Source organism: Melanerpes formicivorus, unplaced genomic scaffold, assembly GCF_026170545.1.
Source record: "Melanerpes formicivorus ecotype bairdi unplaced genomic scaffold, bMelFor1.0.p_v2 SCAF_1, whole genome shotgun sequence".
In the NCBI taxonomy this organism is placed as follows: Eukaryota; Metazoa; Chordata; class Aves; order Piciformes; family Picidae; genus Melanerpes; species Melanerpes formicivorus.
In genome coordinates, this window is record NW_027142353.1 from 42,413,724 (window position 1) to 42,437,755 (window position 24,032).

A 24,032-nucleotide genomic window follows, 5' to 3' on the forward strand; every position below is an offset into this window, starting at 1 on the left:
TGATCATTGTCAGAGCAAACTAGTCACTGTGAGAAAGCAGCACAACAAATTCTTACAGATTCTCTTGGGATTGGCTCCTCCTGAATTGGGGAATAGGACATAGAATCATAGAATCAATAAGGTTGGAAAAGACCTCAAAGATCATCAAGTCCAACCTGTCACATACCCAACATGGGTCAGCTGAACCTGTGTCAATCCCAGCAAGTTTCATCTCCCATCTGGCTATACCCCTGTATGTCTTTTGTGCTTTCTGTGGGCATTGCTGCAAACCAGGACAGAGAAGCACATCCTGTTTTTTCATACCTGGGTGCAAATTATTCTAGGCACATATTGTAGTGGGATGTTTTCTTCTCCTTCAGCTACTTGTGTGAACTTTGCTATCAGATTATTTCTTTGGCAGGTCTTGTTTGGTATGTAGAAGTTATTGACAGTCATTTTCCTTGCATGGATATGTTCTGAGGCCCTGGGTACATGAACCAGAGCCCATGTTGAAGCTAAGAAGCTGAGTAAGCAGAGGCATACTCCTGAGTGAAGAATGAGTGGAATTAGGGCCATGGGAGATGCCAGGCTTCGTTAGGAGTATCAGAGGGTGCTTTGAGCTGAACTGATACTCCTTCACTCTTAAACCCCTGAGAATGTCACCTTTGCACTCGAAGGATTGTCTTGCCAAAGTGTTGTCTTTCCTTTGGGGTCATGTAGTTGTACTGACTGACATAAAAAGATTTTCTTGGAAAATATTCTAGCATCAAAAAGCCAGCCCAATGAAACAGAGCTACTTTTGATCAAACCCTGAGTAACACTGCTTTGATTTATGAACTCTGGTGCATTGCTCTGAGGCCAGGTTCTTGATGCTGTTCTGTGCTGATTTCTGTTTTCCTTGTTACAAGGTTTCCAGTGCTTCTGAAGTAGCAGTGTGTTAACTGACTGCAAAGCTGACAATGCAAGCTTTAATCTGCACTGCTTTTCAGCCTGATACTTGATGATGGAAGAGCTAAAGAAACAGCTTAACCTGGTAGAAAGACCCACTAAAGCCAAACAACTTAGCTAACACATTTTGTAATAAGTGTGTTTCTCAGAAGTAATAAGATTAAGTAAATGAGATGGTGTGCTCAGTGCCTGGTGGAAAGAAGCTTATTTAAAATAAGAGGACCAGAGAATCTCTGCCTCAGCCCAGAAAGAAGATGGGTTCTATCGAAGACCTCGACTATCCTCAACTAATCTTGCAATACAACAGTGGATTTTTAGTCTCAAAGGTAAGAACTATAACTAGGTCTTGGATAGATGTCTAAGAGTATGCAAACATAAATATTCAAGGATCTCACTTTAGGTCCTGAATTATGTCTTTAGAATGAAAATCATCTCATATGAAAGCATCCCTTATGCTCATCTAGACAGGAAGGAAATTTGAAAAGAAATAAGTATTTGAAAGTGTCCTGACCCTTCAGGATAGATATAGCATTCATTGAAATCTCTCTGACCTTTGGGGGCTTGGATGATCAGACCTTATCTCTGCACGAGGATTTATAGAAACCACAGGAGCAATTTCTTTACAAGCAAGCTGAGGGCTCGCTGTCTGACTGCTCACATGAGCAGGATTCCTTTGGCAGTGGGGTTACTTCTCACTTTTCATTTTTGGAGTTTGAGGAACAGGAGAGCTGGTTTGAATTCCCTTTCCCTCTCCCTGGTAAACCATGCAAAGCATGTGATGTTTCAAATACTTTCTCAAATAATTTCCTTCCCTCTCCCGTGGTTTGTCTGTATGTGTTTACACAGAAGGCTGAGCTTAAGAACATCCATGTATTGCCTCTTTTCAAGCAAAAGAGTGGTACAGTGATCGTTTTACCAAACAGCATTTGATTAAGGCACAAAGCAGAACCAGTGCCACTTTCCTTATTGTTCACGGATGTCATTTGTTAGTATGTATAAACACATGGGCATGACATTATGCTATCCAGCACTCTGGATGTTTTTTCCTCATTTACTATTTAGTTACCTTTCCTACTTTCCCTGACTTCACTTCTGGCCAATATAGTAACAGAAGGAATTTTCTTTGGGTTGTGTAAATACTGCTTCATCCCAATGCTCCTGAAAGGCAGAGCTGACAGTAAAGAGAGGAAAAATTGATAATAAGTACTTTTGCTTGGTGAGAAAGAGGAATACCCACTGCTTTCCAAATTCACACTGGTACTACGGTTTTGAGAAATTATCTCAATGTTGGTTAAACAATGTTCTTACTTAGGATAAGAGGAGGTTCCCATGGACTTTATATCAAATCATTGTAGACACAGGCAGTCAGTTAAGTTGATGCCTTTATTACTGTTTTAGGAGTGCTTGTGTGGACAGAGAAGTAGGCTAGTATTTGTAAATTTGATTGCACACAGCCAAAGAAAGATATTTTTCTAATGTCTGAAAGTTGAGGGATGTTCCCAAAGATGTTACATACCTTCTCCATGAAAAGACAGGGAACTTCTGTTTACTCAAAAGAAGCAGTCCTTTTATCTGAAAGGAATCTCCTTGCCTCAGGGAGAACACTGGTCATGCATGTCAATTTCTGAAAATAGGGTCCATAGAGTGAGACATTCTCTCCTGCTGCAAGCCACAGGAGAGTCTTCAAGGTTCACCAGAGCATAGGTAAGATTCTTAATTAAAGAGCAAAAACAACAACAGAAAAGCTGAGCATCATCCAGCCTTGCCTTTCTACTCTCCAAGCAAAAAATGAGAGACTGTGCGAATGTTCCCTGAAACTAAGAAAAAGGCAGGAACATTCATGCCTAACCCCTCATCTCTAAATGTGAACATTTGTGAGCCAAAAACATTGCCTGGATTCACCAGAAAAGGAAAACAAATGGGAAAAAAGCTGCACTGTACCACTGTATGGTATTACCAGTGTTCAGAGACTCTTCCTTTTAGTCATAGAGCTTCTTTATATGAAATAAAATTTTACATGAATGAAATAGTATTAGCTGTATATTTTCTCCAACAAATATTCTTTAGTAATGCAGTAGGCTTTGGTGCTTTCATCTGATCACTCACTCCCACCTTTCCTTACCCCCAGGTTATGTTCACTGCCTGTGAGTTGGGGGTGTTTGATCTGCTGGAGACAGGAGAGGCTATGTCTTCAGATACCATTGCTGCGCGCTTGGGTACCAGCTCCACAGGGATGGAAAGACTGCTGGATGCCTGTGTGGGATTGAAGCTTCTGGCAGTAGAGCTGACACAAGAAGGAGGTAATAAATGCAGAAGAAGCAAAAGAAGCGAAAAATTTTAAACTTCTGATTGTTTTGAAAGTGAGGCAAAGTGTGTGGGAAGAGGTGGTATCTAGTGTGTTAGGCCAGTATTGTAGCTAGAGAAGGAGAGAATCACTTGGGATCACTATCCCCTTCAGCTGAAAGTGAAGCAGTGAATGTCTGCATGATTAAAGGTGCAAAGTAAAGCCCAGGTGAAGGGCTCTATATCCTTAAACTTCTCTGTGCAACACTCTTGAAGAAGATATCTGAGGTTTCTTCAGAGCTGTTCTCAAGAAAACACTGAGGTGTCAGCATGATTTTAAACCTTGAAATGTCAGGATGGATGGAAAACAACATCATTTTGAAACATGTTTTGTTTTCCTTCAGGATGAGTATTTTGGTAGATTACTGATCTGAACTGAGAGGTGAGGTAGGTATGCCCTTGGATCAGAACTGTTGAGTCCACATGGTCAGAAGGGAGCTGATCAGGACTAGCCAGAGTTTTGCAAGTTGTGTCCCCTGATCTGAGTTGTGTTACCATGCCCTATTTTCATCCTTACAGTAGTTTCCAGCGAGTTTAGGGAGAGCAGATCTGTCTTTTATATTCCTTTTTGTATATCAGCCCTGAGGGTGAGTGGTACCACTGCGTGTGCACTGGTGGAAATGGGAGACACTTCTGTGAGTCCTTTAGGAATTCACCTGTCTGGAGAATATCTTGCCCTAGTGAACAGAGAGGGTAGGTGTGGTTGGCATGCTGTTTTGGGGACTTGTCTTGCACTTGCTGACCTTGTTGGCTGGAAAAAAGGACTTGTCTGCAATGGCTTCTCATTGATAGGGCTTTAAACTAGATTTGAAGGGGGAAGGGGTTAATAGTCTCCTGCTGGCTGGTGACAAACAGAGGGGCAGCTCACCAGCAGTAGAGAGAAGGAGAGCTGGTAAGGGCTCTCAACTTGCTACCCTGAGGCAAGCCACGAATGATCCATCAGGACATTCTGTGGAAACCGAGGGGATTTGGCACAAGAGGAGGACAGGGCCAGGCCAGCTGAAGTGCTTCTATGCGAATGCGCGCAGCTTGGGCAACAAACAGGATGAGTTAAGGGCCACTGTGCTGCTGGGATGCCACGACTTAGTGGCTGTTACTGAAACTTGGTGGGATGAATCCCATGACTGGGATGTAGGCATAGATGGGTATAAACTCTTTAGGAAGGATAGGCAGGGAAGGAGAGGAGGAGGTGTTGCCCTCTATGCCAATAGCCAGTTGGAATCAGTGGAGCTCCAACTGGGGAGGGATGATGAGCTAGTTGAGAGTGTATGGGTCAAAATTAAAGGCAGGACAGGGGAAGAAGATATTACTGTGGGGGTCTCCTACAGGCCACCTGACCAGCAGATCCAAGCAGATGAGGCCCTCCATAGGCAAATAGAAGCAGCTTCCAGGTCACAAGCCCTGGTCCTCATGGGTGATTTCAACCACCCGGATATCTGCTGGAGGGACAACACAGCAAGGCACCAGCAATCCAGGATGTTCCTGGACTGCATAGAAGACAACTTCCTCCTCCAAATGGTAGAGGAACCAACAAGAAATGGTGCTATGCTGGACCTTGTTCTCACCAACAGGGAAGGGCTGGTAAGCAATGTGAGGCTCATAGACGGCCTTGGCTGCAGTGACCATGAAGCAGTTGAATTTAACATCCTCAGGGCAATCAGGAGGAAGTATTCCAAGCTCACGACCCTAGACTTTAGGCATGCAGATTTTGATGGCTTCAGGGATCTGCTAGCCAAAGTGTCGTGGGACAAAGCCCTGGAGGGAAGAGGGACCCAGGACAGCTGGTCAGTATTCAAGGACCACCTCCTCTGTGTCCAGGAGCTCTGTGTACCAACAAAGAGAAAAGCAGGTAAGAATGCTAGGAGGCCTGCCTGGATGGGCAAGGAGCTACTGGACACACTATTACTTAAAAGGAAACTCTACAGGAAGTGGAGGGAAGGACAGGTAGAACAGGGGGAATACAAGGAAGCTGCCCGAGCAGCAAGAGTCCTGGTTAGGAAAGCCAAAGCAGAGTTTGAGTTGAATCTAGCCAGGGAGATTAAAGGGAATACTAAGAACTTTTACAGGTATATTAATGGGAAGAAGAAGACTAGGGAAGGTGTGGGCCCCCTCAGAAAGGAAAATGGTGACATGGTCACATGTGATGAGGAAAAGGCTGAGGTACTTAATAACTTCTTTACCTCAGTCTTCACTGCAAGGGCCTCTAGCCACACTCCTGATGTTATGGAAGTCAAAGCCAGGGACGGGGAGGAAGAACTGCCCATTGTAAGTGCAGATCAGGTTCGTGATCATCTGAAGAACCTGAAAGTGTTCAAGTCCATGGGACCCGACGGGTTACACCCACGGGTACTGAGAGAACTGGCAGATGAGGTTGCTAAACCCCTCTCTATTATATTTCAAAAGTCCTGGCAGTCTGGTGAAGTCCCCACAGACTGGAAAAGGGGAAACATTGCCCCCATCTTCAAAAAGGGCAAGAAGGAGGAACCAGGGAACTACAGGCCAGTCAGTCTCACCTCTGTGCCTGGAAAGATCATGGAGCAGATCCTCCTGGAGTCACTACTCGCTCAAAAGAATAGTGAAGAGGTGATTGGGAACAGTCAGCATGGCTTTGCCAAGGGCAAATCCTGCCTGACCAACCTGGTGGCCTTCTATGAGCAGGTGACTAAATTAATAGACGAGGGGCAAGCAACTGATGTCATTTACCTGGACCTGAGCAAAGCCTTCGACACTGTCCCACACCACATCCTGGTCTCCAAACTGGTGACACATGGGTTTGATTGGTGGACCACTAGATGGATAAGGAACTGGCTTGATGGCCGCACCCAAAGAGTGGCTGTCAATGGGTCCATGTCCCAGTGGAGGCCAGTGACAAGCGGAGTCCCTCAGGGATCAGTCCTGGGACCTGTCTTGTTCAACATCTTTGTGGGTGACATGGACAGTGGCATTGAGCGCACCCTCAGCAAGTTTGCTGATGACACCAAGCTGTGTGGTGCAGCAGACACGCTGGAGGGAAGGGAGGCCATCCAGAGGGACCTTGACAGGCTGGAGAGGTGGGCACAGGCCAACCTCATGAAGTTCAATAAGAGCAAGTGCAGGGTCCTGCATCTGGGTCGAGGCAATCCCAGGCACAAATACAGGCTGGGCAGTGACTGGCTGGAGGGTAGCCCTGAGGAGAGAGACTTGGGGGTGCTGGTGGACAAAAAGCTCAACATGAGCTCTCAGTGTGCACTTGCAGCCCGCAAAGCCAATCAGATCCTGGGCTGCATCAGGAGAAGTGTGGCTAGCAGGTCGAGGGAGGTGATCCTCCCCCTCTACTCAGCCCTGGTGAGACCCCACCTGGAGTACTGTGTCCAGTTCTGGAGCCCCTATTACAAGAGGGATGTGGAGGTGCTGGAACGTGTCCAGAGAAGGGCCACGAGGATGATCAGAGGGCTGGAGCACCTCTCCTATGAGGACAGACTGAGGGAGTTGGGGCTGTACAGTCTGCAGAAGAGAAGGCTCCGAGGAGACCTAATTGTCGCCTTCCAGTATCTGAAGGGGGCCTACAGGAAGGCTGGGGAAGGACTTCTCAGGATATCAGGTAGTGATAGGACTAGGGGGAATGGAATGAAGCTGGAGGTGGGGAGATTCAGGCTAGATGTGAGGAGGAGGTTCTTCACCATGAGAGTGGTGAAACCCTGGAATGGGTTGTCCAGGGAGGTGGTCGAGGCCCCGTCCCTGGGGGTGTTTAAGAGCAGGCTGGATGAGGCTCTGTCCAGCCTGATGTAGTGTGGGGTGTCCCTGCCCATGGCAGGGGGGTTGGAACTAGATGATCCTTGTGGTCCCTTCCAACCCTGAATGAAACTATGAAACTATGAAACTATGAAACTATGAAACTATAAACAGAGAATATCAAAAGCGTCCTCTGATAGCAGAAGCCTATAGATAAATCATGACACTTCTAAGGCATTCCTCTTTCTGTTCTTGAAAGAAATGTTTGGTGCTGGAATAAGTGTAGGTAGGTAGGGTTTAGTCAGATTGAATGAGGCAATATACCTCATGTAGCTCATGGGCAATCCACCCAGTGCTCATTGTAGTGGAAAGATTGAGCATAGAATCAGTGTGGTTGAGTCTTTGATTATGTAGCTGTCTGGTGATAAATACCCTGCTGTACAATAGGCTTGGCAATGTGGTGTATCATATGCGTTAGTAAATATATGTATTTCACCCTTTAGTCTTCTACAGAAACACAGAAATCTCCAACATCTACCTTACAAAATCAAGCCCCAAGTCTCAGTGTCCTATTATTATGTATTACTCCAAATCAGTCTACCTGTGCTGGCACTACCTGGCTGATGCTGTGAGGTAAGGAGTGTTTTGCACTGCCTGCTGCAGGTTGCTTCACAGCATCTGTGTGTCTGCTCTGAGTGGTGTGTTTCTGAGGAAGGGCATAATGAAGATACTGGCTGGTACTTAGAAAAAAAACAAACAGCAGGTCAGATAATTTTGGCTGTTAACATGGCCAGTACGTGTTCTTATTTTTATCTTGTTTTCTCTTTGTGTGTGTTCCTCTTTTCCTTTTCCTTCTGATGGTGGAGATGATCTAGAGATTTTTGTGTGTTTGACCTTCAGGAAAGCACTTGATCATTACAGATGCTCTTACTTGCGGAGACATAAACAAAGTAAATAATGAATAATGATGGATAGTACTGTCATGTTTAGACCCTGAATATTCGTCTGTCTCAGAGCTCAGGGCTCTTGCTGGAACTATTTGGCAAAATTAGCTTTTGCACCCACTTTTCAATGCCTCAATAAGGACTTACTCTGACTCAGGTCAGAAGTTAAGGCAATCAAATGGTTTAATTGTTCAAAGCAACAGATACAACAGATTTGGGGTTGCTGGTGATAAAGACACTGACTGCAGTATGATCTCAGGATTACTAAATCCTGGGTGGCATCTGACAAACCCAGAAATGCAAACCTTTTCTGTAGCTCTAATATAATAGAAATGTTAGCAAAGATGATCTCAGGATTAGTAAATCTTGGATAACATCCAACACAGTCAGAGGTGCAAACCTTTGCAATGACTCTAACAGTGATGCAGTAAAAGCTCAGCTGTGTATTAAAGGCACAGTTCTCACCAAAAAAGATGTCCCTGTCTGGGGTGGAGGAAAAGCCCATTGACTATCCTCATCTCTGTCTTATTCCCCAGTCTCAGCTGCTGCTGCAGCTGGCAGTGGTGCTTGTGCTGGCCCACACTGCACCTCCACTCACTGCCTCTGGTACCAGTGTCAGCAGCACGCATGCTTCCCAATGACAGGGGCAGCACACTGAAAAATTCCTCTCATGGGTTTTACACCCAAGCCCAGGTTGTCCTTGCCTTCTGGGTGATGTTTAGTATGATTTAGGAGGAAAACTGAGTAACATAGTCATAGATATTTAGCATGTGCTTGATTTTCTTCATTAGCATATTGAGGGCTATCAACTTTAAAATCAGAGTTAGTTAGGCAAAGGTGTGTTTTGTGCACCCTAGCCCTTGAAAGCAGATTTGAAGTAGGATGTTTATGTTATTTGAGCCCTGCTTCAACAGCTTTACCCAAAACAGGGCCATCTTGTCTTCGTAAGACTCCCTCCTTCAGATCTTTGGCAGGCCAGGATAATGAATCTTCACTCAGCACAAACACCTGCTGATTGTGAATCACTTTGGTCTTGAGGCATGCTAAATCAGCTTGCATTCCTGTCCCACGGCAATCTAGGTGGTTTTACAAGTGCTAAGGCTAATTTTGTTGCAAAGGTGTATAGGAGTTTAATACAGGGCTTGAGTCCCACTTGTTTTAATATGTGCAACTGATGATCAAATATCTTGTGTGTGATGGTAATGATTGTACCAGTCTTGTACCTCAGATGTGTTCCCATAAATCACAGAATTTGGGTGGGACAAGAGCTTGAAGCTTGTCTAGTTTCAATCTCCTTGCCATGGACAGGGATACTTTCTGGTAGACCAGACCAATCTAAGCCCCATCCAGCCTGGTCTTGAAAAGCAGACCTTTCTTGTGAAAGCTTGAGAGATACATCAGCATATTTTGGGGTAGGGCACCTTTATAGCCATTACAGTCAAGGTGGCATATATTCTGTACAATGCTGAGCACCTTCCACCATGATGAACTAGCAGAAACTACATTTCTGAGGTGTGTTTGGAGTAAAAGAAAAAGAAATCCACACTCATATGCTTTTTTTGGTTGTTATTTTAGAGAAGGAAGAAACCAGTATGAAAGAGCTTTTGGCATTTCTTCTAATGACCCTTTTGGTGCAATGTACAGGTAATCTATAAATACATAGAAATGCTGTTCTTATCATAGATAAAATTAATGTTTTTCATTATGGCTCAGGACCATTAAATATGATGATTTAAGAATCAAACTCATCAGGAACTTTATGCAGTGTTTTTATTCTCAGCAGTATCCATTATTGGAACACTGTCTGATGTTTTGAGTAGGAAAAACCTATCACAGATCTCTGGCACAGAGGCAATGATAGTTGAAGGAAAAAAAATCCCTTAGAAGACTGAAAATTAGCAGCATAATACACTGTTAGACTTCACTAGTCTTAATTTAATTCCCTGTTTAAATGCATGAATGTGTAGCTATACCCTTTGCTACAATAAGACTCAAGATAGGTATAGAATAGAATAGAATGGAATAGAATGGAATGGAATAGAATAGAATAGAATAGAATAGAATAGAATAGAATAGAATAGAATAGAATAGAATAGAATAGAATAGAATAGAATAGAATTAACCAGGTTGGAAGAGACCTCTGAGATCATTGAGTCCAACCTATCATCCAACACTATCTTATCAACCAAAGAATGGCAGCAACTTTAGTTGATTAGACAGTGTTGGATGATAGGCAAAGAGAATGTTTTCTGCATCAAGAAAAACAGAAAACAGTGTTTAAGCCAAAACTTGCAATGACAGTTTTATGTTAGGAATCACCAAGGATATTGTAAGTTACTTTTTCTATGTACTGTGCCTGCATTACTAGATCAGAAGAAGAAATGGTGAAATTCATGGCTGGCCAGAACTCAGTATGGAGTGTCTGTGGCAGAGATGTTCTTGCTGTGTTTGACCTTTCCACTTTCACACAGATCTATGATCTGGGAGGTGAGTATCAGTAGATCTTTAATGAGCCTCTGAACTGTCTTCTTGTACAAGCTCTGAAAAGAAAAAAATATTCCAATGATGGATGAATCTATGGAAAGCAATAAAAGGAGTATTTTACAGATTTATTTCAGTTAAAAAAAAATAAAAATGAGAGTCATGAAAGCATTAGTAAGCTAAATGCTTTTCTCTACAGAGTCTCATTTGTTTGAACCCAGGCCCATGGCAGCTTTGACATTTTCTCTTGCTATGCTTGAATGCATTCTTCTGATGACTTCAGTCAGTGTTGATATATTACCTTCAACCTCTTACCCTGCAACATCCCACTGTCCCAGCACTGCTGAGTGCTATCAGGATTCTTGGGTTGAGTAAGGCTCCCCTGCGGCCTCTATAATTGCTTCCCCAGTGCCTGGTTCAGTTTTTCATTTCCCAGCTTCCTGTGTCCACAATGGGGTCTGGTTGAGTAGGTGCACAAGTGTTGTAAGGGCTGAGGCTGACCTAGTAGGCCTGGGTGCTGGAGGCCTTGGGACTTCCTGCAGAGCAGACTGAGACAATGGCCTGTCTTGTCCCTCCTCTTCACTTTCAGCAACACCTGGGGAGCAAAAGTACTTTTTCAGCTTCCCTAAGACTGAATGCACTGTTGCCTGCATCTCTTCAGCCTGTTCAGCAACAATCACATGGTTTCCATTAGCAGTAACCTTCTTTTGCTCTCCCCAAAGGAGGTGGAGGAGCTTTGGCCCAGGAGTGTGTTTCTTTGTACCCAAATTCCAGAGTCACAATTTACGATCTGCCGAAAGTCGTGCAAGTGGCCAAAAAGCAATTTATTCCCCCTGAGGAGTGTCGGATCGCTTTCCACTCAGGTAAGTACAGACAACAGTGTAGTGTTGTCACAGCTGTTGCTTCTGAGCCTTTTATCTCTGCTCAGAGGTACCATACTGGACACTCAGATCTCCAGCTGCTCCTTATGTGGGCAGAGTGTCCCACATTTCAGCCTCCCCAGCCCAGGCCTACAGTTCATTACACCACAGGGCTGTTCCAGTTGTGCATTTGCAGTTGCCTTCTATTAGAGACACACAGTTATTCAGCTATCCAGAAGCTCTTTACTCCTGAACAGAACTATCTGATATCTTAAAAAACAAGAATACTTTTTTAAAACAAAAAAAGTGTTGCAGTTTTGAAGAACTGCCATGGCATGCCAGCCTAATAAGACGAGAAACAAGAGTTTCAAGCTTGAACATAGAAGATTTCACCTCAACATGAGGAGAAACTTCTTTACAGTAAGGGGGACGGAGCACTGGAACAGGCTGCCCAGAGAGCTTGTGGAGTCTCCTTTTCTGGAGACTTTCAAAGCCCACCTGGATGCATTCCTGTGCAGACTACCCTAAGTGATGCTGCTTTGGCAGGAGAGTTGGATCCAATGATCTCTTGAGGTCCCTTCCAACCTCTAAGGTACCGTGATACTGTGATAAATCTTTCTAACGTTCCCTTTTCTCCTGTGCAGATTTCCTGGCAGATGCGCTGGGTGCCAGCCTGGCTCTGAATTAGGGGTTTTCCTTCTCTGATTACAATTGATTGACTTTTAAGTCCTAAGATATTTCAGGCTTTGAATGTGGCTGAGCTAGACCATATTCCTCTTACCCAGTCCATAGACCTTGAGTGGTCTTTGCACCATCTATGATGAAAATCAGTGCAGGAAGATAGGCTATGCTTGACCTCCTCTTCACCAACAGGGAAGGGCTGGTGGGTGATGTGGTGGTCGGAGGGTGCTTAGGGGCCAGTGACCATGAGATAATTGAATTCTCATTATTTGGTCAAGCTAAGAGGGGTAGCAAGAAGACCTCCACTCTGGATTTCTGGAGGGCGGACTTCAGGCTACTCAAGGAACTAATTCAGAGGGTTCCTTGGGATAAAGCCCTTAAAAACAAAGGGGTCCAGGAGAGCTGGTCCTACTTCAAGGAAGAACTGTTGAAGGCTCAGGGACAGGCTGTGCCAATGTGCCGGAAGATGAGCCGCCGGGGCAGACGGCCAGCCTGGATGGTTAAAGAACTTTTAATGGAACTAAGGGAAAAAAAGAGGGTGTATCACCTTTGGAAGAGAGGGGAGGCAACCTGTGAAAAATTTAAGGATGTTGCTAGGTCTTGCAGGAAGAAAATTAGGGAGGCAAAAGCGCATTTGGAGCTTAGTCTGGCCTCTGCTGTGAAGGACAACAAAAAGTCCTTCTATAAATACATTAATAGTAAGAGGAAGGGCAGAGACAACCTCCACTCCTTGGTGGACACGGAGGGGAACGTTGTGATAAGGGATGAGGAAAAGGCAGAGATACTTAACACCTTCTTTGCCTCAATTTTTACTAGCAGGACAGAATGTCTTCCAGACAGCTGGCCTGCAGAGCTGGCAGAAGGAGCCAGGGAGCAGCATAGTTTTCCACTCTTCCAAAATGGGGTAGTTGGTGATCTGCTCAGCCGCCTGGATCCCCACAAGTCCATGGGACCAGATGGGATCCATCCTAGGGTGCTGAGGGAGCTGTCAGAGGAGCTGGCCAAGCCGCTCTCCATCATTTTTCAGCAGTCCTGGCTCACTGGCGAGGTCCCAGAGGACTGGAAGCTGGCCAACGTGGTGCCCATCCATAAGAAGGGCCGGTTGGATGAGCCAGGGAATTACAGGCCTGTCAGCCTGACCTCAGTGCCAGGCAAGATCATGGAACAGGTCATCCTGAGTGCAATAACACAACACTTACAGGATGGCCAAGGGATCAGGCCTAGCCAGCATGGATTTAGGAAGGGCAGGTCCTGCCTGACCAACCTGATCTCCTTCTATGATCAGGTGACCCGCCTGGTGGATGTGGGGAGGCCTGTTGATGTAGTTTACCTGGACCTCAGCAAGGCCTTTGACACCGTCCCCCATAGCAAACTCCTGGCCAAGCTGTCAGCCCATGGCTTGGACAGCAGCACTCTGAGCTGGGTTAGGAACTGGCTGGATGGCCGAACCCAGAGAGTGGTGGTGAATGGTGCCACATCCAGCTGGCAGCCAGTCAGTAGCGGAGTCCCCCAGGGATCAGTGCTGGGCCCCATCCTCTTTAACATCTTTATTGATGATCTGGATGAGGGCATTGAGTCTATCATCAGTAAATTTGCTGATGACACCAAGCTGGGGACAGGAGTTGATCTGCTAGAGGGTGGAGAGGCTTTGCAGAGAGACCTCGACAGGCTGGACAGATGGGCAGAGTCCAACGGCATGAGATTTAACGCGTCCAAGTGCCGGGTTCTGCACATTGGCCACAACAACCCCATGCAGTGCTACAGGCTGGGGTCAGAGTGACTGGAGAGCAGCCAGGCAGAGAGGGACCTGGGGGTGCTGGTTGATGGTAGGATGAACATGAGCCTGCAGTGTGCCCAGGCAGCCAAGAGGGCCAATGGCATCCTGGCCTGCATCAAGAACAGTGTGGCCAGCAGGAGCAGGGAGGTCATTCTGCCCCTGTACACTGCACTGGTTAGGCCACACCTTGAGTCCTGTGTCCAGTTCTGGGCCCCTCAGTTTAGGAAGGATGTTGACTTGCTGGAACGAGTCCAGAGAAGGGCAACGAAGTTAGTGAGGGGCTTGGAACACAAGCCCTGTGAGGAGAGACTGAGGGAGCTGGGGCTGCTTAGCCTGGAGAGGAGGAGACTCAGGGGTGACCTTATTGCTCTCTACAACTACCTGAAGGGGGGTTGTAAACAGGCAGAGGTTGGTCTCTTCTCCCAGGCAGCCAGCACCAGAACAAGAGGACACAGTCTCAGGCTGCACCAGGGGAAGTTCAGGCTGGAGGTCAGGAGGAAGTTTTACACGGAGAGAGTGATTGCCCATTGGAATGGACTGCCTGGGGAGGTGGTGGAGTCGCCGTCACTGGAGGTGTTCAGGAGGAGACTTGACAGGGTGCTTGGTTACATGGGTTAGTTGATTGGGTGGTGTTGGGTGATAGGTTGGACGTGATGATCTTGAAGGTCTCTTCCAATCTGGTCTATTCTATTCTATTCTATTCTATTCTATTCTATTCTATTCTATTCTATTCTATTCTATTCTATTCTATTCTATTCTATTCTATTCTATTCTATTCTATTCTATTCTAATTTTAAGTATTTACAAAAGTCATCAAAAAGTTGGAATGACTTGATACTGCTTGATGCACAGAGAGAGGAAGAAAGGGAATATATAAAACACAGGAAATGTGATGTGTGCCAGTGGTGCAAAGAAATGGGTGTGGAAATGACAAAGTAAGATGCAGAGACAATGCAGTATGCTAGGTGCTGAACAAAAGGCACAATGATGAAGCTAATGCTGGTAGGTGTATTTTTTTCTTTATGGATTTATGATGTAGCTTTATGCTTTGTTTAAAAATTTGCTTAGATAAGGGAAAATGCTTTCTTTTTTTTCCATATGACAGAAACCATGGGAAAGTGTGTCCTCTTCTTAACACTTCATGAATCTGAATTCCTGTCACTTAGAACTCAAATGCATTACTGTGCATCCAAAGTTGTTTCAGATGAGCTGATGCTTTTAAACATAGCAGACCTTCTTGAAACTGAAGAACTAAATTCCCTATCCAGTGCCACAGAAAAACTCTACCTGATAACTGTTGTCTGATGTGGGTGATAGACATGGCAAAGCCCAGAGTCTTTAAAACTGGACAGAACTGAAACTATTTGCTTAACTCGGCCCCCTGTGTTTTGGGGTTTTTGTTTAATACATGTACTGTTGCTTTACAGGAGACTTCTTCAATGATTCAATTCCAGAAGCTGAATTATATATTTTATCCAAGATACTGCATGACTGGGATGATGACAAATGTAGGCAGCTCCTGGCAAAGGTTTACAATGCTTGCAAACCTGGTAAGTGTGAGCTGTTGAAGAACAGAGACTCCTGTCAGTCATGTGGAGCTGACTGATGTCAGTCTTGATGCTCAATTTCTTTGGTGGATTTTCAGTGTAGTGGTTTCTTGATTCAGCCTTTTGTGTGCCTAAGCCAGCCATGGGTAGCTGAGCCAAACAGGAACTGGTCTAAGTTCTCCTTCCACTTTCAGTGTTCTTCAGGTGTGAGGATTGGGTAGTGGGGGTATTGTTTGCATAGGCATATATATCATAGTAAAAATTCCATTAAGCTTCACATCAAACCCTCAAAGCTTTGAAAAGGCTGCCTACAGAGCCAGGTTGTCAGGAAATTCAGCACCTTGATTTCACCTGGGGGAAATGGGAAATTTCTATTTCAGCCATAGCCGTGGTACATCAGTACCTAGGTAGCCAAGCAGAGGCATACATTACTGCTTTTGGTCTTTTGTCTTCTGCAATGCTGAAACAAACTTCATGTGGAGCCTGCTTCTTCCTGAAACTCAAGGTTAGGATCTGACCTAGTAACTCAGATGAAAAATACTTTGTCTTCTCAGAGTTCAGCATGTGTTTTCTTTCTCTTTATTAAACCAGGAGGTGGAGTGCTGCTGGTTGAATCACTTCTGAATGAAGATAAAAGTGGGCCTTTAGAAACCCAACTATATTCAGTGAATATGTTGGTCCAGACAGAAGGGAAAGAGCGAACATCAGCAGAGTACAGCAAGCTCCTTGAGGCAGCTGGCTTTGGAGATATTCAAGTCAAGAGGACTGGAAAACTCTATGATGCTGTTTTAGGAAGGAAACAATAGTACCACTTTTCTGTACCTAACAGGATGGAATAAGTGGAGAAATGTGATATTTTCTTCTTAGAAGGAAATCATCAGGTTAGCTTTTAGTTAAGACAGCCAACTTTTTAGCAAGCTGGAAGAATCACTAATGACAAGTCTTGAGCATGCATGGATTTTGAGTCTGGCAGCCTGACTAGGGTTTTCTTTTGGGTCTGGCAAGAAGAGAAAGAAAACACCAGTTCCATGAGAAAGAACTCACAAAAGAAATGTGCAGTATGTGTCCTTCAGATTCCTTTATTCTTTCCAATTTTAAGACTGTATCTGACAAAAGCAAAGCTGAGTTTTTACTTAAATTCCTGCAAAGTAAAATTGATCCCTGTAGTGAGTTCTGTTTCCTGAATCTTTATTCCTGTGGAACTGCTATAGTATAAACAGACAAAATTATGTCTCCCCTTGGTTAGTGCTTTCAGAGTTCCAAGAAAAATCTCGTCTAAGCCTTGGGGAGTTTGGCATGAACACTTATATTAAACTTTTATTTCTTCTAGATGTCGATTTAAGTTACAAAAAATCGTTTTGTAGCTTGATGACTTGCTGAAGCCCAGGGGGGCCATTTACAGGACAGGTCCTGAGATAACAGCTGAAAAAAAAAGTGATGCAACCAAGTCATGCAGTTACTTGTTGTGGAAGCCCTTATTGCATAACTTCTGATACTTCTTTAAATAATTTGGTCAAGAAAAACCTGTCATAACCCACCCCATTCGTGGAAGCAGAACTATAGATTGCTGGAGTGAAAAACATTTGGAGAAGGCACCAGAAAGTCAGTCTCTTGCATATTCATCTGTATATTAGAGGGTCCTGAGATAGTTGTCTCAGTATTCAGCCTACAGCTCCTTAGATTATAGGAGGAGCATAGGGAGAAAGTAGCCTCAGTAAGGAAAAGTTTGTCTTTTGTCATATTTTATGATATCAAAATCAAATCACAGGGCTATAATAGCCCTTCTCACCCTTAAAAGCAACAGAGCACAGTTCACGAGCCTCTGTGCGAGTAATGGTTGTATGCCCAAGTAGGATCATGGTGGGACAATTCACATAACTGGAGTACTGCACGGGGGGGTTACAGGCACTTTAGTTGAGACAGGTGAGGGAGGAGAGGAGGAGGGGTAGCCCTGTATATTAGGGAATCTCTTGATGCCACAGAACGTGAGGTTGAGGATGAAAGGATTGAGTGCCTGTGTGTTAAAATCAGAGGGAGGACTAACAAAACTGACATCCTGATTGGAGTCTGTTATAGACCACCCAACCAGGATGAGAAGGCAGGTGAAATATTCTATAAGCAACTAGAGGCTGTCTCAAGATCATCAGACCTTGTCCCTGTAGGTGACTTTAACCTGCCAGACATCTCCTGGGAACTTAACTCTGCAGAGAGGAGGCAGTCCAGAAGGTTTTTAGAGTGTATGGAGGACAGCTTCCTGATGCAGCTGTTAAGTAAGCCTACCAGGGCTCAGGCTCTGCTTGACCTGCTGTTCTCAAATAGAGAAGGGCTGGTGGGAGATGTGATGGTAGGAGTCTGTCTAGGGTGCAGTGACCATGAGATAGTGGAGTTTTCAATATGCAGGGAGATAGGGAGGAGCAGTAACAGAACCCTCACTTTGGACTTCTGGAGGGCAAACTTCAACTTTTTCAAGCAACTTATTTGGAAAGTTCCCTGGGCAGCAGCCCTTAAGAATAAAAGGGTCCAGGAAGGTTGGACCTACTTCAAGCAGGAGCTCTTGAAGGCACAGGAACAGGCTGTGGCCGTGTGCCAAAAGATGAGTCGCTGGGGAAGGCAACTGGCCTGGATGAGCAAGCAGCTCCTGAAGGAATTAAGGGAAAAAAAAGAGGTTGTATCGCCTTTGGAAAGGGGGGAGGCAACTCGTGATATGTCAGCTTATGGCTTGGACAGCAGCACTCTGTGTGGGGTTCTGAACTGGCTAGAGGGCCGAGCCCAGAAAATGGTGGTGAATGGTGCCACATGCAGCTGGCAGCCAGTCACTAGTGGTGTCCCCTAGGGATCAGTGCTGGGCCCCATCCTGTTTAATATCTTCATTGATGATCTGGATGAGGGCATTGAGTCAGTCATCAGCAAATTTGCAGATGACACCAAGTAGGGAGCAGGTGTTGATCTGTTAGAGGGTAGGAGGTCTCTGTAGAGGGACCTTGACAGGCTGGACAGATGGGCAGAGTCCAACATGATGGCATTCAAGTGCCAGGTGCTGCACTTTGCTCACAACAACCCCATGCAGTGCTACAGGCTGGGGTCAGAGTGGTTGGAGAGCAGCCAGGACAAAAGGGACCTGGGGGTATTGACTGACAGCTGGCTGAACATGAGCCAGTTGTGTGCCCAGGTGGCCAAGAAGGCCAATGGCATCCTGGCCTGCATCAAGAGTATTGCGGCCAGCAGGAGCAGGGAAGTCATTGTGCCCCTGTACTCAGCACTTGTTAGGCCACACTTTGAGTACTATGTTCAGTTCTGGTCCCCTCAGCTTAAAAATGATATTGACACTCTTGAACATGTCCAGAGAAAGGCAAGGAGGCTGGTGAAGGGCCTGGAGCACGTGATCTATGAGGAGATGCTGAAAGAGCAGGGATTATTTAGCCTGGAGAAGAGGAGGCTCAGGGGAGACCTTACTGCTGTCTACAACTACCTGAAGAGTGGTTGTAGTCAGGAGAGTGTTGGTCTCTTCTCCCAGGTAACCAGCACCAGAATGAGAGGACACAGTCTCAAGCTGTGCCAGGGGAAGTTTAGGCTGGAGGTGAGGACAAAGTTCTTCCCAGAGAGAGTTGTTAGCCTTTGGAATGGGCTTCCCAGGGAGTTGGTGGAGTCACCATCCCTGGAGGTGTTCAAGATGGGACTGGACGTGGCACTTGGTGCCATGATCTAGTAGTCATGAGGTCTTGGGTGACAGGTTGGACTTGATGATCTTTGAGGTCTTTTCCAATCTGGGTGATTCTATGATGTTGCCCTATAGATATTTACAGGATATTACATAGGAGGAGTTGGAGCAACTGGTTTTGAAGACTTCCTTTTTAAGCTGCAGTCACTGTGTGGTGTTCCCTACCTGTGAGTTGTGTGTCATGAAGGTAGCTTTGCTAGGAGCTGCAGCCTTTAAGTAATGTGTTCTGAATGTTTGCTGACTTTTGAGACACAGCAAGGTGTTACATCCTGCAGCAGCCAGTTTATGAAATGAAACTGACCAGGTCTTTGATTCCCTCTACTCCCCAAAAAAACAAATGTTGAGACAAATTATTTTGCTATTTTGACTGTACCAAGCAGCAAATGAAGTATGCTGAGAGAAAAAAAACAAAACAAAACTCCTGTCTGGAGTTTTTCTGCATACCCACAGACCACTGATTGCTCATGTGGCTGCACTCTTTCTTGGACCAGGTAGACAGACCAGTCGTGATCAACATGCTGCAGCTTCATGTATAAACTTCAGAGAATTCCTGTCTTGGTAATTCTGCCTTTGATTTGCAAAAAAAAGGAAAAAAAAAAAAAAGAAATAAAAAAGAGCATATTATTTTGGTTTATGAAGCAAATTTCTTCAATACAGTACTTCTGCACTGTGTGCTGGGAAAGCTGTGACTTGGAGAGGGACCTGGAGGTATTGGAGTGTCGACTAAATATGAGTCAGCAGTACACGCCCCTAGATTCCTGCTGGCTTCAGGGTCCAGCTCTCCCTCACTCCACCTGCCTACACCAAGAGCCTCCTCTAGGGACCTGCCCACCAGCTGGTGTGTGGTGCTATCAGTGTACATGTGTTTTACCTCACAATACTCTCCACATTGCTCCCTTACAATGCTCTAGCCCCTTAGAAAAGCCTTATTGCAAACCAACTTAGTATTGGAAAAGAGCAATATTTTGAATGGAGCTTCAGCAGCATTGCAGAGGATGCTCTACTCTAGGGGTGGAAGGGTGAGATGAGAAAGATGCAGTGAGGAGTGCTTTCTGGATCTCAGTAAGGAAGGCCCAAAACAAATGGCTTAATAAAACAACTGTTTTAATAAGATGGAATAAGAAAAGAAATACAGATAGCAAGTAAATCTTAATCCCTTCAGATGCCAGTCACCCAGGACCATGCAGCATTAGATGGAGTATAATTTTTTCCCCTGCAGTATATAGTACAGATCCTGTCCATGGAGGTGAGTGCTTCATTTTGTGTTGTTTGAGTTATATAACTTTCTTACAAGAAAAAACACATTCTCATGAGAACTTGTTGCTGTACTGTTAGATACAGGCAAGGCTACACAGATGATGTAATCGCTGGCAATGGGCAGAAGCTGCCTGCAGGCTTCCTCTGTTAGGGTGAGCTGGCTGAGCTTCTTCTGCACTCAATGGATATGAGCAGCACAGCATGGACTTGAAGACCACACTGTTTGTCTGGCACTGCAACATGAGCTTGCACCTGCTCAATTTAGCTGTGATGTGGATCACTGTCTCCTAAACATGCAAGAAGATCCCAGTCATGGTCAATACATTCTTCCCCTTGATCCACATACAGTGTTATGAATGGGCTGCAGAAGAAAATTTCTACGTTTCTTGTGAAAGTTGTTTTATTAAAAAGATAGAAGCAAGCAAGAGCAACACGCGGGGCTGCTCCCCTCACAGCACACCTCCAGTCTCTGCAACAAAGCAACCTTATAATTACCATCTTTTCTTTATATAGCTACATCATCTACATATGCATACTTATGCTTAATAGAAGGCAGGGATATGATAATGAGTTCTAGCAAATTCCTGGGATAGGTGGAGCTTTCTTGAGCATGTGCTTTCCTTGTGGTAAGGGTCTTCCCAGGGGTTGTAGATGAAGTAGGGGAGGTCTTCCTCATGTGTTCTCTGAATAACTCCATCTTCTCACACAGGCACAGCTGTTCAGGACTGCCTTATCTAAGGTAAACATTCCGCAGACCTGAGAAAATTGGCATTTGTCATCCCAGGCTCTCCTTGAAACCAAAACAGTCTCAACAGCTTACCATCCATTCTCAAAACAAGCCACCCGCCAACCATGGTCCCAGAACACCCTGAAATTATATTTTGTAACACAAATCACAAATCACTATTGCATTTATAACACACAGCCTACCATTCCTGAAGGTATTTTAAGATTTAACAGCATACAGGCTTCTCAATCGCTAAATGTGAGGCCAGTAGGGCATACATGGCCTGTCCAAGATCACTGACTCTTTGATAACAATGTCACCCACAAGGCTGCCAGGTGAGTGCCTTCCAGAAGGTCAGCATGTTTCTGAAGAACCGGAGGCTCTCACTACTTGTAGCCCCTGACAGGGTACAGTATCTATGTTCAAGCTTGCCAAAAGCAATTTGATTGCACCAGGATGACACAGATTTCATAAAATAGGGGAAAAGTCTGTGTGTTACATATTAGTGCAATGAAACTGTCAGGAACTGACTGAAAACACACAAAACTCGGTATTTCTTTCCAGTGTCTCAGGGTGGTTTTTAAGGATGACGAGGTTCATGTTGTTAAAAAGTACATATTTAGTCTTTATTGTGTGCAGTGTCTTGTAGCTTTCAGTCTGGTAGTGCTTTTTGAAATGGAATAGAGTCTTCAATCCCTAAACCTCTGGTGTCACAAATGAAGTTCACAATGAAGCTCACATCACTGATTTCCTCCTTCAGAACTTATAGTACAAACGGAAGAAGTTCCAGGCTGTGATATGAAACCTAAGGATGTTGAGGTGAGACAAAACTGTTCACCTCTTAATACTTATTAAAAACACTTAAAAAAATTAAGATCTCATATGAAAACAATGAAATGTTGTTAAGATTTAATTTTTAGTTGGAGACTATATAATCTAATACTACTATACAAATATTTCTTTCAAACCTTTAGCCATCAGAAGTGGCATCCACAGCCTTGGACACCAAAGCAGGTTAAAAGGCTTTAAAAGTGATAGTGTTACCAAATATCGCAAAGAAACTCCCTAAGACCAATGAGGTGTTAGAGAGCACATAGGGGATCCTTCCACCTAGATGTCCCCAGGCCAGTAAAACTGAATGTATGATGGTTACATCTCATACATAATCATGTGCACTTGCAGCCCAGAAAGCCAACCACATCCTGGGCTGCATCAAGAGAAGCATAGCCAGCAGGTTGAGGGAGGTGATTCTCCCCCTCTACTCCACTCTGGTGAGACCCCACCTGGAGTACTGTGTCCAGTTCTAGAGCCCCTATTAGAAGAAGGATCTGCATGTGCTGGAGCATGTCCAGAGAAGGGACAACAGGATGATCAGAGGGCTGGAGCACCTCTCCTATGAAGACAGACTGAGAGAGTTGGGACTATTCAGTGTGGAGGAGAGAAGGCTCTGAGTAGACCTTATTGTGTCCTTCCAGTATTTGAAGGGGGCCTACAAGAAAGCTGGTGAGGGACTTTTTAGGGTGTCATGTAATTATAGGACTAGGGGGGATGTAACAAAAATAGAAATGGGTAGATTCAGGTTGGATGTTAGGGAGAAGTTTTCCCCCATGAGGGTGGTGAGACACTGGAACAGATTGCCCAGGGAGGTGGTGGAAGCCTTATCCCTGGAGGTTTTTAAGGCTAGGTTGGATGTGGCTCTGAGCAACCTGATCTAGTGTGAGGTGTCCCTGCCCATGGCAGTTGGGTTGGAAGTAGATGATCCTTGAGGTCCCTTCCAACCCTAACAATTTGATGATTCTGTGATCATTTTACTAAGAAGGGATTAGCTTATTTGTACTAGTTCTAGGAATTCGTTGCATATGTAAATCTCCTACATGCATGCTCATTGTGTACTGCAGGGGTCCTCTGGTAGTTGCTTGGGATCTTCATCTCCCCTTACCCTTTGGCCTTTAGCTGAAGTTCTTCCTTGTGCATGCTCTCTAGGCTGCCCAATACAGTTGATGAGACAAGTTGTCCACAGAGTTAGTCAAATTCTTTCTCAAGCCCACGGTTACAATTTCTTATTGTTCACACTGTTAATGATTATTAGTTTATACAATGGATACATTCTGTAAAGACTACATACTCCTAAATGCTCCTAAGTTAGTACAAATGGATACATTCTATAAGGATTATATATTCTTGAATGTTCCTAGGTTAGTACAATATCAATAGCATTAATATGCACAGGAGTTAAAGCTCCTGTGTTACAGCTACTGAGAGCAAGGATGTCTAATTGGCAAGGAGAAGTATTTGGCATTCAGGAAGGTTACAAAGAGAATGAAGGCAGGCTCTTTTCAGTTGTGCACGGTGACAGGACCAGAGGCAATGGGCACAAATTGAAACACGGGAAATTGTCTCTGAACACTTTTTGACCATTAAGGTGATTGAGTCTCCCCTCTTGGAGACATTCAATCACTGTCTAGACATGATCCTGGGCAAACAACTTTAAGTGGATCTACCTGAGCAGGGGGACTGGAATAGATGACTTCTAGAGGTTCTTTCAAGCCTCAATCATCCTGTGATTCTGCGCGTCCAAATATAGATGGGTTTAAGGTGTGATGTGTGAGAGATCATCTTTAAGGAGCAATAACTCAGTGTTCACCTTTGGCTATTAAGTTTCTTGCAGCATCTTGAATGCTGGTAGGAAAAATCAGATTTCAACTGTCTGATGGTGTTTAGGCAAACCATAATCCCAACCCAGAGGAAGACCAAGATGATTCCATAAGGATGACTTCTCTCCAGGTATGAGCTGAAGATAGATCAGAGTGAGGGAATGTTCAGGGCAAAGTACTGGTTACTGGTCCTGATTCAGCCCTACCACAGGGGAGCAGTTGGCTAAAGGAATCTGAACATGAACTATGGCCTTTTCTTGAAAGCAGTATTCAGCTACAAAGGAGTACAGTGACCTAGAGTATTAGAAATGGGCCCACTATGAGCTCTGCTGGGATGACACTTATGGAGGATGGAAAGCAACTGGCATACAGTTAGTTTTATGTACTGATTTTACAATCCAAGGT

The 24,032-nt window shown here is 44.8% G+C and overlaps 1 protein-coding gene across 1 annotated transcript; it reads left to right on the forward strand.

The window, feature by feature from the left end:
- The first annotated feature begins 929 nt into the window (after positions 1-929).
- Positions 930-16,499, forward strand: ASMT (acetylserotonin O-methyltransferase). Its single transcript, XM_068139217.1, has 8 exons — positions 930-1,253; positions 3,056-3,227; positions 7,485-7,614; positions 9,501-9,569; positions 10,294-10,412; positions 11,129-11,269; positions 15,152-15,274; positions 15,863-16,499. The coding sequence occupies exons 1-8, from the start codon at positions 1,182-1,184 to the stop codon at positions 16,075-16,077; spliced, it is 1,041 nt and encodes a 346-aa protein (XP_067995318.1). The 5' UTR covers positions 930-1,181; the 3' UTR covers positions 16,078-16,499.
- Positions 16,500-24,032: the final 7,533 nt, after the last annotated feature.

Coding starts and splice junctions, on each gene's coding strand:
- ASMT (XM_068139217.1), top strand. CDS start 1,182: ATGGGTTCTATCGAAGACCTCGACTATCCTCAACTAATCTTGCAATAC. Junction 1,254..3,055: donor GTGGATTTTTAGTCTCAAAG/GTAAGAACTATA, acceptor CCTTACCCCCAG/GTTATGTTCACTGCCTGTGA. Junction 10,413..11,128: donor ACAGATCTATGATCTGGGAG/GTGAGTATCAGT, acceptor CTCTCCCCAAAG/GAGGTGGAGGAGCTTTGGCC.